The following is a 19,446-nucleotide window of genomic DNA, read 5'->3' as shown; positions in this document are numbered from 1 at the left end:
GTAGCGCGTGGTGCCTGCTCTGACGTGGCACTTTTGAGCAGGCTGTTTGTGAATGATAAGGTCACTCTGACTGTAATTAATCTTGTTATTCCAAAGGGCCCGGACTCCGTGATAGCCTGTCTTCATCCGGCATTTACACAAGATTTACTGTGTGCGCGTTGATGTGGATTCTAATAATACACCCACGTGAGTGTCAGCAGTGTGTCCTGTGTGTCCGTAGGATTTTGAAGTTCCTTGTGGCCAAGCGGAAGTTTAAGGAAACCTTACGTCCGTATGACGTGAAGGACGTCATCGAGCAGTACTCTGCTGGACATCTGGATATGCTGGGACGCATCAAGAGCCTGCAGACGCGGTAAGTCGGCTCTTGTTTAGAATATCAAGGTTTAGTACTGTTGCTGTTGGAACATGTAGCAAGTTTTATTTTTTCCCCTGCCACCAACATTTACAAGAAAAGGTGAAACTCAATAATAGTGCTGATGCGTTGCACACAGTCCACAGGAACAATCAACAAAAAAATCATTCAGCATTGAAATGGAAAGGTAAACATTAGGCCAACTACAAAGAGACCTACAACACCATTTTTTCATGAAACAAAAATATGTACAGCAAAGCTCCAATAAACTACGTAAAAACAAGGCCTATGAAAAGATCTGCTGGTGTGGTGCATGAGTTGTCAGTTTATCTCCGTCATCAGATCCTCTGTGCTCTGCAACTGTGAGGACGAATAAGTATGGAGCATGTTGTAGGTTTTACTCTTTCTCTCACACTCAATATTTCACATAAATCACCACACTATTCACTAGAACACCCCTGTGTGCCGTCACACAGTGTCCAAAGGGGCCACATTACTGTATATACTCTGTCTGTCAAGCCAAAAGACGTACAGAAGATAAGGAGTCAGTAATTTAAATGACCTTTTGCCTTTATTATTATAAGACAGTTGTAAAAATGCAGTGATCCCATGATAATATATATGTTTTCATGCTATATAAATTTTATTTAAAAATTCTCAAGATGAATTACAAATGCTTTTATGTGGTATGTAGGTTTAAACTTTTTTTGTTAAGAATTTCAGAAATCCCAGCTTTATGGTGCTTTTGTGCAGTACTCCTCAGATGTAGCTAGCAAGTCGTACGTTATAAATGTTTTCGTCATCCCCGCAATATCAGAGAAAAAAAAACGTAAATACTGACCTCTCTGATTTAAACTCATGGCCTGATACAAAAATCCTGTGACCCCTGTTGAGATCCAGAACCTCGCACTGTGTCTGTCTTAAACTGTTAATTGAACCTCACCTGTCGAATCACTGTGATGCTATGCTGCATCATAAAATGCACTGCTTCTTCAACTGAACCTTGAAAGCCTGAAACCCCTCCTGCGTATGGCCTCCATGTTGTATCTGGAGTCTACAGTTTACAGTAGGACTCATCAATATCACACTTGTATCCCATATTTTGAAGCAGGGAACAAGTCATGTCTTGCTCTTGAGCGCCGGTAATAAACCTCTTTCTGTGGAGAGAAACAAATGATGTAATGTAATGTCTAAGTGGCTGTCTTGTCTGTGGTCAAGGGTGGATCAAATCATTGGGCGAGGGGCTGTGCAGACGGACAAAAAAGCCCGGCCTGAGAAAGGAGAGAAGACTCCGCCAGAACTGGATCCTCTGGATGAGTTGAGCATGATGGGACGGGTTGTCAAGGTGGAGAAACAGGTAACACACATGTGATTTAGCTGACAGGAAAGAGCAACTATGTTCTGAACTTGTCTGTGACCAGCTCAGAGTCACAGACAAGTTCAGAGTATAGAAGAAAGAAGACCATAAACTGGTCAGAATTCTGAGAGTAAATGAGGGAATCCGTGTTGTTATTCTTGATCACAGCCTGTTTCTTCATCTCAGAATGTTGTTGTTATTGGTGAACAATCTTTAAGGTGTGTATGTGTGTGTCTAGGTTCAGTCCATAGAGAACAAGCTGGACCTTCTGCTGAACTTCTACTCTCAGTGCCTCAAGAAAGGTTCGTCCCACCTCACCCTCTCCTCACTCCTGGACCCAGACTTGACCTCGGACTACCAGAGCCCCACGGACCAAAGAGACCTCTTCCCCTCTGCAAACACACTCAACATCTCTCAGTCTGAGAGTGGGAACATGGAGTGACGATGAACAGCGACAGAGACGTGTCTTGAAGTCTTCCAGCCAAATGTATTTCATTCATAGCTGCAGCCAGTAGAGAGCAGCAGCTGACAGGTCAGAGGTGGCGATGAAGCCACTGAGCAACTTTACTACTGAAACACTCTCTTCTCAGCGCTGTGATTTGTTTATGTTATTGAATCCTGTTTCTTTCTCGGCTCTCACACAATGAGAAGAACTACAGGAGGGGTGGATTCTGCACCCTGGAAAAAGAGATGGGGTCAAAAAAGTCCTGCATCAGAAAATCAGTGTTCGACTATTCACACGTTCTTCAGTGTTGAACCCACAAGGTTTGCTCACACCCTAATCCACAGTTTTAGATGATCCATCCAATTAAAGGGCTAGATCAGTACATGGTCTTGTAGCGCCCCCTGGGATTGTCACCACGGCCAGAGAGGTTATGTTTTTGTCCGTCAGCAAAGCAACCTTTGAAGGTGTTTAAATAAGCATTTCAGGACAATAGTTTAAGGAGCACCATCTGGATTTAGGAACGTTTTGAAGAAACCTTCCTTCACTTTTACAGTCCTGCTCTGTTCACAACTAGCAAAAATGTTTTCTTCCTCCATATAAAACATGGAAAACATCAGTAAAAGAAACTTGCAAAGCAAATGCTTTTCTCAATTCATCATTTAGGGTTCCTAGATGATGGCTATTGCTTTGAGACTCGTGAAAACAGCTCAGCTAACGTGGCTATGCTAACGTGATGCTAGCTTAACTGTTTGGCGTCCTTGAGCTGCTAGTTTTGCAGTTACCTCGACAACCCTGTCCGGACACGTCCTGTTGGCGAGCAAGCACAATTGATTTGAATGTAGGCTGTTGTATGAAGTCACGTGACATGAGCTGCGTGGCGGAGGTTTGCGCTGTCTCACTGCTTTTCTTATTGTGTCATGGGACTTTACACCAAGCACAGAAGGCAGGAGCAAATCTTCATGTCCTGAATCAGTGGACTTAGCATCACGTTTGTAATAAACCAGCGTTACTTTTAAACCGAAAAATTAAATGTATTGAAATTAGCTAGTCGGATAAATCACTGGCGTTTGGAACATGTCATTACAACAAATATTGATGAATTTAAAGTCGTATCTTAAACAGCAAATATATACATGCTCTGCACGTGTGATTATCAGGATATGATTTTTAGGTAAGAAGTGTATTTTCAGACCTCGGCGGGGTCAGGTGCAGAACTTCACGATCAAGGCAATAACCAGGTGGATGGATCATTTTTGGCCAGCTTTACTTTGAATTTGCTCATTTTGAATCACAATGTCTCTTTTTTTTGGAAAAAAAAATCAAGCCCATCTGCAAAAAAACCTCCCTATTTATCGTCTAATAATGAAAGCCCTTGCTAGTTTGCTTCCGCTGATAGCTAATCCACTGGTCCCCCTCTAGGACTAGGCAGCTCGGGTACTTTCTCCGGGCCGCGCTGCGCTTCTCACATCCAACCTCAGGTCAGGTGTGCTGGTTACACAACATGACCCACCTCACGTGCTGCTCAGAACTGGTCCAGTCATCAGAACCTACTGTACACACAGCTGTGGTCAGCAACTATGTAGGTGCTGCTGTTTAAAAAAGAAAGAAAAAAAAAAACACTTTAGCAGTTTCTCTCATGTGGACGGTCCAGATGTTCTGCATGAATATTGAACTATTATTCTTGCATGTGTGATGGAAACAGTTCCAGGGTAGGTTGCAGTCGGACCCCCAGTCTAACTGAAAGGCATTACTGTCACGTTGATCCTGTCGCTGCTCAGAAGATGTTCTGTTGTGGTCGACGAAACTGGAGAGCACACGCACACACAAAGACCCTTTACTTATGAGACTTAGGCACTTGATAAGAGTATTACAATTATGTTGTCGCTATTGATTTTGGTTTTCTATTCTCTGAAAATCATGCACTGAAATGTGTGTAACATAAAAGTGACTGTTTTTATTCACTGATTTTGTTTGTTAGTAGATGTTCTAATTTATATTTAGTTACGTTCTCTAAGGCTGCTGTAATCACTTTTTTTTTCAATTATTTTACAAAGCCATCTCTTTTTGATCAACAGATTACAATCGTTTTAATTTATTTATTTTAAGTTATTTATGAATCTTTAAAAAAAAAGTGAAATAATTTTCTTAATTTACAGGCAGGATTTCCTCAGAATAACCACTCACTATATTTAAATGTGGCATTTAATCGAGAACTCTTGACTTATAACAATAAATTCAGATCAGTTTTATTTAATACCTGCTTATAGTTTCAATACAAATATTGATTCTCTGGTACAGAAAACATTTTAAAACAGAAAGGCAGTACATTTCTGAAGCTCTTTGGAGAGATGTAAATCACAACACGGATGATCACGTTTACACACACAAACTGCTTGTGGAAATATCTTTTTATCAGACACTGACAAACTCATTGAAAAAACTCACAACAGTGATCTTTGTTCCTCCGTCCATTCAAGACACTTGGTGCTTTTTCAATTGAAAGCTATTTTTTGTAAAACTGAAGCCAAGCTTTTATTTATGTTTCATGCAAAGGCCAGTGTTTTGAGTGCAGGACAGCCCTCACCTTGGCTGAGTGATCTCCTCTGAAGTGTCCCTCTGTGGTCACAATGTTGAGTCGAATCGCCCCCAGTTATATTCACAATTCACTTTAACACTAAGTGCTTGAGCAGCTTACTGGTGGTGTTACAGCACATTAAACAAAATCCAGCTCCTACTGGAAATTAAAAGCAATATATATATAAATCATTGTTGCAGCACAAAGGTACCCCTCACTTGGATTGTTCATGTTAGCGGTCACCCACAAAATTAGAGTCAATCTGAGTCATATTTCGCTATTATTTCTCCTGACAGTTGCTATTTCCTGTTGATCAGTTGGCATTTATCCTAGATTATTATTTAAATATGCATACATGTTTATCATATTCAAGTGGCATTTCATTACTTTATAAAATTTAGTCTATTTAAAAAAATGAAAATATAAAATTCTAATGACATTTTTACATACTCTTTGACCTTCTTTTCAGTCTTATACAGCCCCTTCTGAGAAATATTTAGCTTCTCACGTTTGAAAGGGTGACCAGCTCAAGACAAGTGCAATAGTTGAATTTTATTGTCATATCTTCAAAGCCAAGATCGGCGCGCTGCCGGGGGGCGTCTTTATAAGCTTATTGTTAGAAGTATTTAATGAAACATATTTTAGATGTTATAGTAGGTGGGAAGAAATAAACAAGGATGCAAGGAGATATTATTTACTTAATTTATTTAGGTGATTTCTGTCCCTTAAATCCACTGAAGTAGTATTTAAGGGACAGTTTTCTACTTTATCATATAACTAAATGGAAATGAAGTGGGAAAAGTCACATATGAAAAAGAAAAAAAACGACTGTGATGGAAATAATTCAATATCATGAGGGGAAAAATATGTTATGTTGTAGGACCATTATGTTAAGAAGATGAAAGTATTTAAAAGCCATGCAGTATTTTAAGTGGTAGACTTTAGGTTGGACTGTTGCTAAATGAAGTCATGTGCCTTCAACGTCCCTCTTGTGGTTTGATGCAACAATTCTGTCTTATTATGCTGCTTTATCTTGACGATTTGATCACATTTGTTTTGAAGAAACATACACTGTTGTACAATAGTCTCCTGTGGATGTCGCTAGTGTAGCACTGTAATCCTGTGTAACTCACTTTGGAGGCTCCAACACCACCACCTGCATGTGTCCTACCATGAGTCGACTGGCCTCCGCACAACTACCTCTGAGGACACTAGGGGGCGCTCGTCCAGGGAGAAGCCGTCTCCGTGAATGATACTTGCATGACTTTATCTGCATGTTCTTCCTCTTCCCTCCATCCACTGACTTGCTGCCATTCGACATTCCAGCTCGTTGCCCTTTATCTAGCGTAGGTGTCACTGCCCTATTTGCTTCTTCATCCCGTTTTGCTTCCAGGGCTCAGTTTTATGACGTCATTTCCTGGACGCATGCGCACATTGGAATTTCAAGACGTAATTTCCTGTCCACATGCGCACATGGGTGTCGCTGCTTGACACATAAATTAGAATAAAATTAGCAACGTCATTGCGCCACGCCTCACTACACACTCGTATTTCATCAAGAGAAGCAGAATTTGAATTACTAAAGTACTACGCCGACGCATTAACTGTATTTTAACCTTATTTTATATATATCACTACATTTGACTTGTATTCAACAATTCGGATATTTTAACAAGATTTTGTTTTGTTTGATGAATCGTCCAAAGGAAACTTTTGTGATGGTCACCTTGTTTATTTGTTCATCTTATAGCCTGTTAGTCCTTCTTCTTGTTTATTTATTTTTCTCTATCGACACCTAGTGGACATTTTACAAACATCACTGATTGTCACAGATTTCAGATAAAATAATTGGATCTTTCTGTGCAATTTGCACGCCGTTTTCTATCTTGCCTACGAGGTCTCAGTGGTTAATTTGGTTTATTGCAACCAAATAAACAACAGGACAAACGTCTTTTTCATTGAATCACAACTTTTCTGAGGATTACATTTTATTAACAAAACATGAAAACACACCAACATTATTTATAAATGACTAAACTTATTTTATATACAAAACATCGTAGGCAAGATTGAAAACTGCGTGCAAATTGCACAGAAAGATCAATTATTTTATCTGAAATCTTGTTAAAATATCCGAATTGTTGAATACAGGTCAAATGTAGTGATATATATAAAATAAGGTTAAAATACAGTTAATGCGTCGGCGTAGTACTTTAGTAATTCAAATTCTGCTTCTCTTGATGAAATACGAGTGTGTAGTGAGGCGTGGCGCAATGACGTTGCTAATTTTATTCTAATTTATGTGTCAAGCAGCGACACCCATGTGCGCATGTGGACAGGAAATTACGTCTTGAAATTCCAATGTGCGCATGCGGCCAGGAAATGACGACATAAAACTGAGCCCTGGAAGCAAAACGGGATGAAGAAGCAAATAGGGCAGTGACAGTAGGTGCCGGATTTGTTGTCATCATGAAGCAGGAAGTGATCAAAGCAATAACCTCTTCCAAGTCTATGTAATGTAGCCACTGGTTGAAAACGGCGCGTAGCGTAGCTCTGACTTTTGATTCGAATGCTTCTGTTTAACCGTTGAACCCGATGCAGAGTAGTGCATCAACTGAGAGTAAACTCAGTTCACTTGACTTAATAAATTATTTGTTTCATTAAAGTGTCTCATGTCGATCTGTGCTCTCCTGACTGTGGGAAGGACCGCAGCGCTAAGGCGCCTTCACAGAAGATCCAGTGTTTCTGTTTCAATGTTAGGAATCACAGCTACAATGGATGTGATACTCGTCGTCTCATATAACTCGGTTGTTTAAAAAATGTTTTTGTATAAACTGAGTAAACTCAATTAAACTAACAGTTCATATATTTAAAACGGGCAAAATTAGTTTGCACAAAGAACCCGATTAGACTTAGTTGAATGGCCTTAAAACCATTGCTGCCACAGGAAAAGAGCATTTTGAAAAAAAGGTGCAATAAACCAAACAAACAAACAAAAATGTTGTCAAAATTAAGCTGGAAAGAGTTCTGAAGAAATAATATGAAATGTAGTTATGGCCAGATTTTTTGTGAACAAGTAAATCTATTTCGATTTGCAATGCGGGAACAAATAGGGATAAGTGATATTAAAAAAATATATATATATAGTTAGATGATTTGTTTTTACCAAGATCTAAGAGATCTTGGTAAAAACAAATAAATGCACATAAGGTGAACTTAATGTCTTCTGGAGTTCATAGACGTCAATTTGGAGATATAAGCGAATAATTACATTTAAGAGTAAAAGAGAATCTAAACTATATGAGTATGGCATGCTGAGCACCTAAGAGTAAAACCCTGTGACATGAGCTCCTCCAATGAGAGACTACGTCCAGACAAATACACACGTGACACATGGACTGTGCTGACGGATGTTCGCCGCGCCCTCCATGATCGCAGCCAATGGGAAAAGCTGTAGCGAGGCTCTACAGGTGGGTACTTCCGGTTCTGGCTAAACGGCTGAAATGCAGTTAAGGACGTCCTCGCCATTATTTGGTGAGATTGTTTTTCAAGTGTTAAAATTTCGGTGAAAGGAAGGACATGTGGAACCTCACAGAACGCAAGGCATCTGACGGTTGAGTAAAAGATGTCTGAACTGCTCGGACTCTGGTGGTCTATGTTTTTCTCTCTTACTTAAATGGAAAATGATGCGATTGTCGGTTGAAGTTTGCATTATTCACATTTCTTTCTCCAAAGCTCAAGCTGTTGCAGTCAAACAAAAATATTTTTCATTTGATCTACCGGCGTTTCTTTGTTGATGTTAATATCGGAAGCGCCACCAGGGGTCAATGTTGTTACAGCATATCTCTGTCTCACGTGTTCACCCGTGTAATTGTGATATTTTTCAAATTCCCTTGATGCGCTCCATACTGACAGTGTCTGGTCAAAAAATATGTAGTTAATAAAATAGGGGTTTTCTGTATTCTTTTTCTAAATATGTTGATGAACTAGGAGATTAAATAAGACTGCATCATCTCAGTGTTTTCACATTAAGTTGAAGGCACTGATCTGACTGACTCAATGCCATGTGATTCTCATATTTGGTCATGGAGCAGAAACCTGTCAAAGCTGATGTGACAGCAGGGGAATGTTGTGCTTTGTGTGTCTGGGAACTAAATTGTTGCCATTTCCCATCATTCCATGTGGTAATACAGCCAGATTAAATGATCCTGACTTAAGGAAAATGTAAAATCAAAAGGTTTTCACTTGACTGTCATTTCAGTTCCCTGGATCAAGGTGGTGTCGTAAAACAGAGCAAACACATAACGTACCTCATATAACATAAGGCCACCACACAAATATTGATACAAGATTGGCATGGAGCCAGACTGTTGGGGAGACTGGAGATATAACAACATACTTTGATTGGTAATATTTAACCCTATAACGCCAAACGTGTCATATTTGATACACGAGTTTTTCAGTTTCAGTCCTGCTCATGGTCAGTGAGATTTTCTTTTTCCCCACTGAAAAACCTGATGTATACAATCAGACACGTGTAGTGCACGGTTGTGTCAGCAGGGGGCAGTGATCGTCATGACTTACGAGTTGGACAGGTACAGTTTGAAGAAACGTTTAGCCAAGTTTGAAAAGGTAAGAAAAATGTTTTTATTGAAACACCAATAGACCTATGTTTTAGTTAAACAGTGTTCAAAATCTGCAGATATATCAGGTCATGTAACTCCAAGTCATTGTCATTTGTCATTTATATTTAAATCGTGCATTATATATCATAACATCAAGCCACATACAGTCTTTTATTTTGAAATTGTATAACTTTAACTATAACAGATAACTATAACAGAGCTATATTTGTGGATTTCTCATTACTGCATTACAGTAACACTTTTTTTATGTTTGGAATTACTCATGTTGGATTTGTATGTGTTTTATTATGTTTTTGTTTTGAAAAATATTCTTTTAGCATTGTGACCTGATTTAAACCTATGTACAATTATATTTTATATATTTTATATTTGTTTGTTTAGGGGACCAATAAAGGTACCTAGTTAAAAAAAAATGGAATTTTGTGTCAGTTATTTAATGGTTTGGACTTTACATGGTTAAGGAATTGACTCAGAGACTGAAAACAAAAAAGTGCCAATCAAAGCCCCCGAAAAGGTCACCACCTTTGACTGCACTGAGAGCAAGAGGTTTGACTCATGCATTTATCAAATCTTTGTCATGACATTTTAAGTCGTGCTCTAGGACCATTTGTCAAGTTGGAGTTTCACTTTTCTCGCTCTTTTTTTATGATTCATTCATGATTTACCAAGGGGTGGGGCCAAGAAGCAATGGACACCCTGGACAGGTCACCATCACAGGGCACATATAGACCACCACTCGCATAGATATGGAGTCTCTCAGTAATCCCTGCGCCAATTACTGGTTTCTATAATATAACTGTCCATGTACTTTGCAGTATGAAAGCAGGATTTTAAATCAGGCGACAACAAACCCAAGAATTCTTTGAACAGTAAACTAGAATAACATGTAATCTCCTGGTATAATGGAAGCATTTTTCCTTGTAGTTAAACCTCAAATGTATACATTAATATTAATATAATAGACAGACAAACAGACAGTACTGTAATAAGTGTCTGAGTAAAATATGATACATATATAAAACACAGACAAGAATTGGAGGATTGGTTTGATCTAAAATGAAACCTAACGTAAGTAATGATGTTGCTGCTGCTGTAGTGTTTACAGTATCTGAATTATCTTTCTCCAGTTGTTCAGGCGCCTGAGGACACACAACCAAGTTTCCCACCAGCAGGAGGCAGCACCAGACCCACCACAGGAGCCAGGTTATTGTCAGGCAGCCAGTCCAGGAGAAGCCCTAGCTGTTTTGTTGTGTCTTCCTGCAGGAACACCTCCCGACTGTTTGTCCTTGTTTATTCACCGTCCCTCCTCTGAGTGATAGCCTATCTCAAATATGCTGGGAATCCCAGCAAGCCAAGCAAGGACATGTCAAAGAGCAGGAATATAGAGGAAGGGTAGATAGTAGCTGCGGGAGGAGGTGGCAGGGCCGGAAGATAAAGCTCACTGACAAGGCTGGAATCTGATAACACCTGTCTGTGACTTCTATTCTTTTGCACGTTAGCTGGAGGCTGGCCACCTCCAGTTGGAGTGGATGGGTACAAGCGGTGCGGACGGCAGACTGATGGATGACTGTGCGGACACATTACAGCCTTCACAGGAGCAGGTGGCTACTTCAAATCTTATTGTGGAATCTGCAAACATGAGTTTCAACATGAACTCCTCAACAAGGAGGAAGACAAATCCTAATTGTATGGAGTTAAAAATCCAGATGCAGCGCAACACAGTCCCTCTCAACTGAAGAAACGTTTCTAAAGAGCTGAGCGCACTGGTCCATTTCTGCTTCACTACTTTGACATTTGTCCTCAAACAGTCCACTCAGTGTGCTGCCCGTTGCTTCTGTTGGCCCTGCTTCTGTCTGCGTCTCCATGGAAACCGTTTGTGTACCGTGGAATCACATGGGAGATGATGCTGAATGTTCCAGTGGCATCCAGGAATGTAACCCCCAGTTCTGGGCCAAATGCAAGCAGATAGCGTCGACCAGAGCTCTTTTCTAGAACGTACTTGTGATGAAGGTCATGAGAACCAAATCAAAATCCATCGCCAATACTGTTCTCAAAACTGATTTTAGCTCTTGAGCAGATGAATAAGTAAACTCTCCGGACTCCTGCTGCTGCCTCTCAAGCTTCACTCTTGTCCCTCTGAACTGCTCCTCCAACTAAAATAAAACTTCATCCTGTGGGCCAAAGGGCTCCTGTTCACTTGTGGAAAACAGTCGACGGCTCACTCCGCACCAGTTTCCCCAAACGGGTTTCATTCACACTTGACTTGAGAATTGCACATTTTTGTGAGAATTGCACTTGTTTTTCATCTCATAATTCTGAACAGACGTTCACAGATGTGTGTCTATCATCTACCTCACATTACTGGGAAGAACTGAAGAACTGAATTCTGAAGAGGCTTAAGTAGGACTCAAACCTCCACATCTCCATGTGAGAGAAAGTATGTGGTTCTAAGTAACGTCAAAGTTACACTATAACTTTATACCACTGTATGCAAGAAACATACCGAAATCAAGATGCCAACAATTTTATTGAACTGCTATTTATATTTTTCTAGCTTCATAGATGATTTGTCACTGTGAGCTATCCCATGACTTTTTTAAACATACAGTTACTAAATAACATGGACAAAGCAACACATGGAAAAACTTATGCTTTATATTCTGTATGCTATTGTGTGTTTTATCATGAGTAAAAAAGAGAAATCTGTGTCGATTTCACCTTCTCATGTAGACCACAGCCTCGGTGTAATGCAGCTGGCCATGAAAGAAAGACGTGATCTAAATGGAAAAGCAGTTGCATGTAGGACCAACAAGGCAACGCCACACAATGTCTCAAACTCGGCGAGGGAGTTCAAATCAAATGGCTTTCCAATTCATTCAACAGAATCTTCATTATTTATATTTTATATATTATTATTTTCAGATTCAAAATATTTCAAAATAGAAAGTAGTGAAATGCCTTTTAATATTTAGCACCAGCTCCACCAGTGTATCTCAGCCGAGTGTTGCAACTGTCGGAGATATCGAGCGCGAGTGAGGGTCAGGCCCTTTGGGGAAGGGAAGAGCACTGCAGACCTGTTTTTTAAGCTCACAGATGACATCATTGGTAAGATGCGGGAGTAAATGAGAGATAATCTATGAACTGCCTCCTCCAGCTGCTCCCTGTAGGTGACTGACTATCTGGCTGTAACAAGCGTTTCCTGAGCTGTCCAATATTACATTTCCTCCCTTTGGAAGTCAAAGAATCCATCAACATGTTTAGTTATTCTCTTTTCTTGTTTGTTTTAACTGCAAGAGAAGGAAAACAGCACGTCAGCAGAGGCTTTTCTGGGACTAGATTTCATGAGCGTTTATGTGTCCGGAGTCAATAGTGGAAAATAAAATCAATGTAACGTATCATTCACTCACTCATTTTCTGCTGCTTCTTCTCTTATTGGGATCGCAGCAGTTTGGAGTCTGTCTGTGAGCCAGCTGGTGTGTGAGGACTGGTCACCAGTCCAGGATGGTGACCCTTTGAGTTGAGCGGTCCCATTATGTTGAATTCCGACTGTTTCCCAAGGAATTTCAATTTACATGAACGGCTTCCTCCGATTATAACATGACAAGTCAAGTCAAATGTAGAAGTTGCCTTTGTTTTGGTAGCTGGTTTTGATGTTCACACTGGGGATTTTACTGAAGGCTAGTGAGAGGTGTGCAGCCTATAACCTACCTTTCCTAAATTCAGCCAATGAACGAGTGATTTAATTCTAAATCCAAATGTCAGAGGACGTTTATGGTTCATGAGTGGAACTTTGTGACTTCATCTTCAGAGAGAGTCAACAGTGAATGAAAAAGAATGTGTCACTTCTTTGTATGCAACTGGCTTCAGAAGAAGAAGAAGCCAGCACATGAGTCATGATGTAATGGACCCTTCCTCACATGAGTCATCGTGCCGTGGAAGCGTTTACGCTGACGATTATTGCTGTGTTTTAACTTTTCTGTCAAATAAGTGGAAGAAGTTGACATATTCAGAGCGATGTTTAAATCCAGTCATATCAATGTCTCAATAGCTGAGTGTACATATATTTTAGCTGACAGCAGATGACTGAAATAAAAAAGTCCTTAGTCATTTGTGATCCACCGAACAGAGATCGAGATGTTCCAAAGTTCCGAGAGATTCTCTGCTTTTGTAAACTTTACAAACCTCCATCCAAGTGTCTGCAGCTCGTGCCCCAGAAAATAGGTGTCTTTTTTGGGCAGACTACCTTGTGGACAAATGATGAAAGATCTAAATTTGGATTTGGACTCAAAAAGCACCAAGCGAAATGGTGATCAATGACACTGCATCTTCTCAAGCGTGATAACAATAGCTGCCGCGGCTGCTCTGTCATGTTTTTCTGGTCTACATTAACGTCAGAGTTTTGTGTTTCTTATTCAGACTATTGAAGCGAATAGAAGTGAGTCCATCTGTGAGCAAATACCAACAATTATTGGCTTGTGAGTTCATAGAAACTGTTGGATATTAGATGTTTTCACCCACTTGTGACCCTAGCTGGACATTCGCTGGCCCATGTGAATGCTATATAACTTATTCAGGAGCACTATTTCACAATATATAGCGTTGCTGTGATTGTATTCTGTTTTATGTTGTGATACGCATTTGAGTCCAGTCCAGTGAACTCATTTCAGGAGGATCTCTCACAACAGCTATGAGTCCAAGCTGGTAGTTTTGATGTGCTCATTTTGTTAATTCAAGTTGTTTTCACAGCAAAAGAAACGTTTGACATCAAGTGGAAGTGACTGTGATAAGTGAATCTGAAGGTTCTCCTTCTTTCCAAATGATGAACTTCCTAATTTGACAGTTGGTTTCCAGTCCAACCCTCACCTACTGTCTAGCTTTCCACCTAAAACATCTGCCTGTTCGATGACTATCTCCATAGAACGCATCACCCACTCACATGGGCCACTAAGCGCTGACGGCACCTTAGAGTTACTTCGATGTCACATGGCCATGAATGACTTCTCTGCCAGCTGAAGTGACCAAGCATCGATGAGGAAGCACCATCAAATTTCAACTTCCGGAATTTGTAGCCTTCGTTGGAATTACTCTGAATTCAAGTAAGCTAGTTAGAAAAGTTTCCAAGGTCACGTGATGTTGGCCAGTGGAATGGGTCATGTGTACTGTGAATTCAGTGAACTGATAACATCCATGTTGACTGAGTTTCGATCATAACTGGAGGTATATTTTGAATCCAAACCGCTGAAATATGTGTCGTAACGGTGGGTGGCGCATAATATCACGAGTCTAACTTCAAACCCTGAAATGTATATATCGCAAAGTGGTTAGGACTTTGGCGGGAGACATCAGCAACCAGCTCAATTCTTGTCGTTGAGAAGCTTTTTTATTTTATTTTATTTTATTATTTTTTTAATTTATGGTCACAAGTTTTGAATTTTTCACATACTCTGGTTAACAGCACCTCCACGACTCAGATGATACCTTTCACAACGAAGGCTGTGGGCTGTGTGAAGTCTGCTACAGGAACCACAAATGGCCCCGGGCCAGACTCCAGACATGCCTGCACGGAGGAATCCATGACTGTTTCCGAGCAAGTGAGAACACAAGATACTCCGTCAAGGACGTGGTCAGCTATGTCAACAGTAGTCATCATATTGAGCGATGATGTTGCTGCTTGGTTGAATGGTAGTTGGCATTTTCACATCACCTGAGCGTCGGGTTTACTGCGATGGTCGACTTGTTGTTTCAGATGTACTTCAACAATCTATAACGCTACTTTATCTGGAACCAGACTAACTGCACAGGTCTGTGTGTACTGGTAGTTCTAGGGATATATTTTAAGACTTGATAAAAAGAAAATAATCTGGATACAGCGATGGGAAATGACAAGCCAAGTGCGTGGGCCCGGAGGAACAATCCAGTCTTTCTCCAAGCTGGCGCATCACGGTCCTCCCATCATCCAGCTCAACATGTTTGGGAATCCCAGCTGTGCTGTGCTAGAGTGGAGGTCTTCTCCTCTGACCTCACGAAGGAGTGGACAAATGTTCCCCTGCATCTCTCGGGTGGATTTCCTGTTCCAGGATAGTACATAAGTTGTAAACAGCTGTGTGTTTTCTGGTGGCACATGTGTGCTTTGCCGTGAATCATGAAACTTTCGGATTGTTTTGGAGTAAATTTGGCTGCAGGTGTGTGGAAAGACGCGCTGTACTGCTGATGATGAGGATCCCAGAAATTTGGGAGGACTGTGTTGGACTTTTTGTCCTCAGTATCTGCAGCTGCGGAACTGACACATGGCGGTTTTGTTGTTGCTGTTGAGTAGCTGACAAACACCAGGTGAAAGACAAGCTACCAGGTCTCTGCCTATAATCCTGTGTCTCTTTGCTTCACCTTGAATTTCCGACAAAACGCATGCTAGCGAGAAGCAAACATGCTACCTCGGAACTACTGCTGTGTGGCTGCTGCTTTCATTTGTGATAATAATACTGATATGATGATGAATAAACCCAAGTGACATCACTTGTCTGATAAGACAGACCTTGGTGAGATAGTTCAGCCTCTAATGGACCCAACTGGCATTTTGAACTTTTTTACAAACTCTTTTCTGACCCATTGATTTACCCGTATGAGATTAATTTTTCCATTTTTTTTTTCAATGCCCAAAAATTTTTTGTTTTTTTTCCTTTGTTTTACATGAAAAAAAATATTAGGCTTGAGCACCCAGCGTCTCATGTGCTCCCTTGGGCAAACGGACGCCGCTCCCTGGCTTAGATCATTGCTTGTGTATGTTTGGACTCTATTGTTTCCGTATGTGCCCTCAACCTCTGCAGCTCGGTCTATTTTCGAGAAATGACCTCAGAAACAAAAGCGCTACTGATATCTGCTAGAGTCTTCCGCTGCTGCCCAGAAGTGTCACAGTGAAAACATCTGGAGGGCATGTCGCCACTGAGTCATCACGGGGCGGGTTGGGCTCCAGTTCATATTGAATGTGTACATGAAGCTTACGACACACTCGCCCACGGATCTTGTGAAACATACTGCGAGCGCTGAGCGGAGGTGATTCAGTGAGAATTTGGAAATGAATCATTTGTCTCGAGACTCCCTTGGGCTGTAACAATATATGTCTTGTGTCTTTGTCATGCATATGCATTCATAGTTTAGTTGGCTGAATGACTCGCTTCTTACCAGAAATAGTGTGTTGCACTACTAGTAGGAGCGCATCAGTGTTTGGGGCAAAATAGTGTTGAGCACCAGGGAACGTGAGCTGGGTTTAGACTGTCGTGAGACAGGTTAGTTTTACCCTACTGATGATGTGTTGTCGCAATAGTAATCCAGTCTATTGGCTCCTCTTTGGTGTCTTTGGAAAAAGTGTCAAGGTAAATGTAAATTGGGAACTACTTAATTGATATACACAGATTACTGTGGTGTACTACGACTATTACACTTACCATGACTAAAATGTGCTTGATATTGAATGTGTTTGATATTGAATTTATCTAAAGTCAGTTTTATAATAGTTCTGTTATATTTTACTACATTGCATCTTCAATAAAAAGATGCTTAATAAACATTTTACATTGATCGCTGCCCTGGGCAAAAACAACAATTTTGTCTCTGCAGTAGACTGGGGTTTGTAATTAAAAATAAAGAAATACAAATCTGTGAAACATCTTACAATACTCATTTTCAAATACCAGTGTGGTTGAATGTTCCATTCCACACTCTGTTCATGAATAATTTAGCCAAAAGAAGAGGTTCATTTTTTAGTTCCAAGCTCAATAATGTATCTATTTACAGAACTGACCACACTTTGTGTAATATAGACATAGATATCGTTTCAAAAATGCGGTCCATGAATAAAATGTGTTTTTTTTTTCAAATGTAAACTCAATATATTTCATAGTACAAAACCATGTTGTTGAGTACTCAAGACTGCCCTCGATCTCAAGACTGGGCTCAAGGCCTTGGTGGTGTCTTGACTGCATTTGGATTCAGTCTCCTCTCGGTCATGCTGGGTGAGGACTAGGTGTCTCAAGCTAATGCACCCAATTACGTCTACTGCCACCCATTTGTCATGAGGCATGTTCACCTCCAACACGAAGAGAAATGGACAGTTCAGCCTCCAGTTAGCGCTAAATTCAACATGAATGAAATCGAGTTTATCTATTACGGGTCACTGTCCGTCCATCTATCTGTCCGTCCGTCCGACCATCCATATGTCTGTTTGTCCTTTTGATAGGGCCAAAGGCATTTCAATGAAGATATTCAGGGATGGTGGGAAATGCGCAGATTTGAAAGTGATTTGGTGCCTTCAGTTGGGTTGTTTGGATTTCCATTGGAAAATAGACTAATGTGTTTAGTATCCAGTTTGGTCTTGATCTTGCCCCCTCATAGTGTTGGTCTTGACTCGACCGAGGGTTAGGTAGTCTGGACTACGACATTACAAAACAGATACTTAAAGTTTAGTTTACTGTCACTCAGGACACGCTGCACCTGCACAGTTTTCTGCCACCTATCCAAGGTCAAGGCACAGACTTCTGTCTTCCACATGAAGCAAGGATTGGAAGTTATTCTCCAAAAGCAATGGCTTGTTTTGTAATGTCTTATATTATATAGTATAGAGTAAAACATCCCAAACATTAAATGAAACCTTGTCTGCTAAACAAATGTGTCCAAGTTTATAATCTTTCTCTCTGTTCTTACATTGATTCCTTTATGGATCAGTGTTTTACAATTTCATATCTTCTTCTCATTTGGGGCGTTTCCTTCCCCTCCCCCTCAAACACTTACAGACACCCGGCCGTGTCACAATTATTGATTCAGCCCTCAGCGTATTGATCAAGCCATGATGGGGGATCTCTGGGGTCTGTGCAGCAGCTGCCACTTCCAGGACCACCAGGAGGGAAATACATAACTGAACTTTCATGTCACACTATGAAATGTTGGTTTAAATCATCTGTAGTTTTAACAAAGATAGTTTTACATCATAGAAATACTGTTCTATTTATTTTTTCACTCTTTCTTTTTTTCACACATCTGCGAGGCGAGAAAACAAAAGCATATTTCCTCAAGAAACATTCAACAAGAACACCTGCTGAGCTTAACTTGCCAGTATCTTCACCACTGTGGAACAGTGTTTTGTCTGGATGCGAGTGCTTCACTGAAGCTGTTTCCTGACCTTGGTTAGGGCGAGCTATAGTTCAGTGTGATCAAGGTAAAACAGAACATTGATAATTACCTGGATTGATCTGAAAAACAGAGAGCTCAAATTAGGAAGGGGCCACTTTTGGAACTCTCCCGCAGCTGAACACGCAAGTTTGTATTGCATCATTAGGACAGTGTGATATTAAGACACATCATGGAGAGTTTCATTTCCTATGAAGTGATGTGTCCATAAAACAGCGCTTTTATTCTGTAGTTACCAGTGCTCCCTCATTGGCAACGGAGCGATCTCATATAACTTCTTTCTGGTCTAGATTGTAACTCTTAGTATTGGTACATCAGCAATTAAAAGTCCTTCCTTATTTACTCTGAGGTCAGATGATGTGGTGATGGTGTGAGTCTGCTGCTGCTCTTCCAATTTTTGTCTTGACACTGACTTGTGAAATCAAACTGTAATTGAGCAGACAGCCTCCTCCCAATGCTGCAATCCATGGATTAGAGCTAGAAACACCCTCAACACCCGCTGCTGTCGTTGGAACACATGCACGAAAACATTTTTTAAAGTACATCAATACATAATAAATACAACTATTATATTCATTATGTTGCACCTGAAAGAGAGTTAAAAACACCTGGTAAAATCTTCTGAATATGGGCCTGAATGGGGAACCTATAACAAAATAATAGTAATAACAATATTAAATTATTATTACAACAATAACACTGTGTTTTATGTGTTTAAAATGCTGAGTCGCATATCCAGTGTGCTTGGTGATGTTTCCTTCATGGCCAGTAGATGGTAGCGTCTCAGGAAGCAAAGTTCACCGCTGGTGTTTCCCTGCCGTGAGATCACATGGTGAAAGGCTGATAAGTGAGAAGGAAACAAGTGCTGTGTTTATGGCCCTGGACTGGGGA

At 40.5% G+C, this 19,446-nt stretch overlaps 1 protein-coding gene across 7 annotated transcripts in view; it reads left to right on the top strand.

Annotated features, from left to right (window-relative positions):
* The window catches only part of LOC128757242 (potassium voltage-gated channel subfamily KQT member 4), a 40,786-nt gene extending 33,427 nt beyond the window's left edge, over positions 1 to 7,359 (top strand). For all 7 annotated transcript variants that reach the window (XM_053862368.1, XM_053862365.1, XM_053862364.1 and 4 more), the window contains 4 exons: positions 221 to 352; positions 1,571 to 1,709; positions 1,948 to 6,079; positions 7,179 to 7,359. In XM_053862368.1, coding sequence (XP_053718343.1) covers positions 221 to 352; positions 1,571 to 1,709; positions 1,948 to 2,151 — 475 coding nt within the window. In that variant the 3' untranslated portion in view covers positions 2,152 to 6,079; positions 7,179 to 7,359. The remainder of the gene's footprint in view (positions 1 to 220; positions 353 to 1,570; positions 1,710 to 1,947; positions 6,080 to 7,178) is intronic.
* Positions 7,360 to 19,446: the final 12,087 nt, after the last annotated feature.

This window comes from Synchiropus splendidus, chromosome 4 (genome assembly GCF_027744825.2).
Source record: "Synchiropus splendidus isolate RoL2022-P1 chromosome 4, RoL_Sspl_1.0, whole genome shotgun sequence".
NCBI classification, from domain to species: domain Eukaryota; kingdom Metazoa; phylum Chordata; class Actinopteri; order Syngnathiformes; family Callionymidae; genus Synchiropus; species Synchiropus splendidus.
Note: the sequence above shows the minus strand (reverse complement) of the source record. Positions and strands in the feature narration are given on the sequence as shown.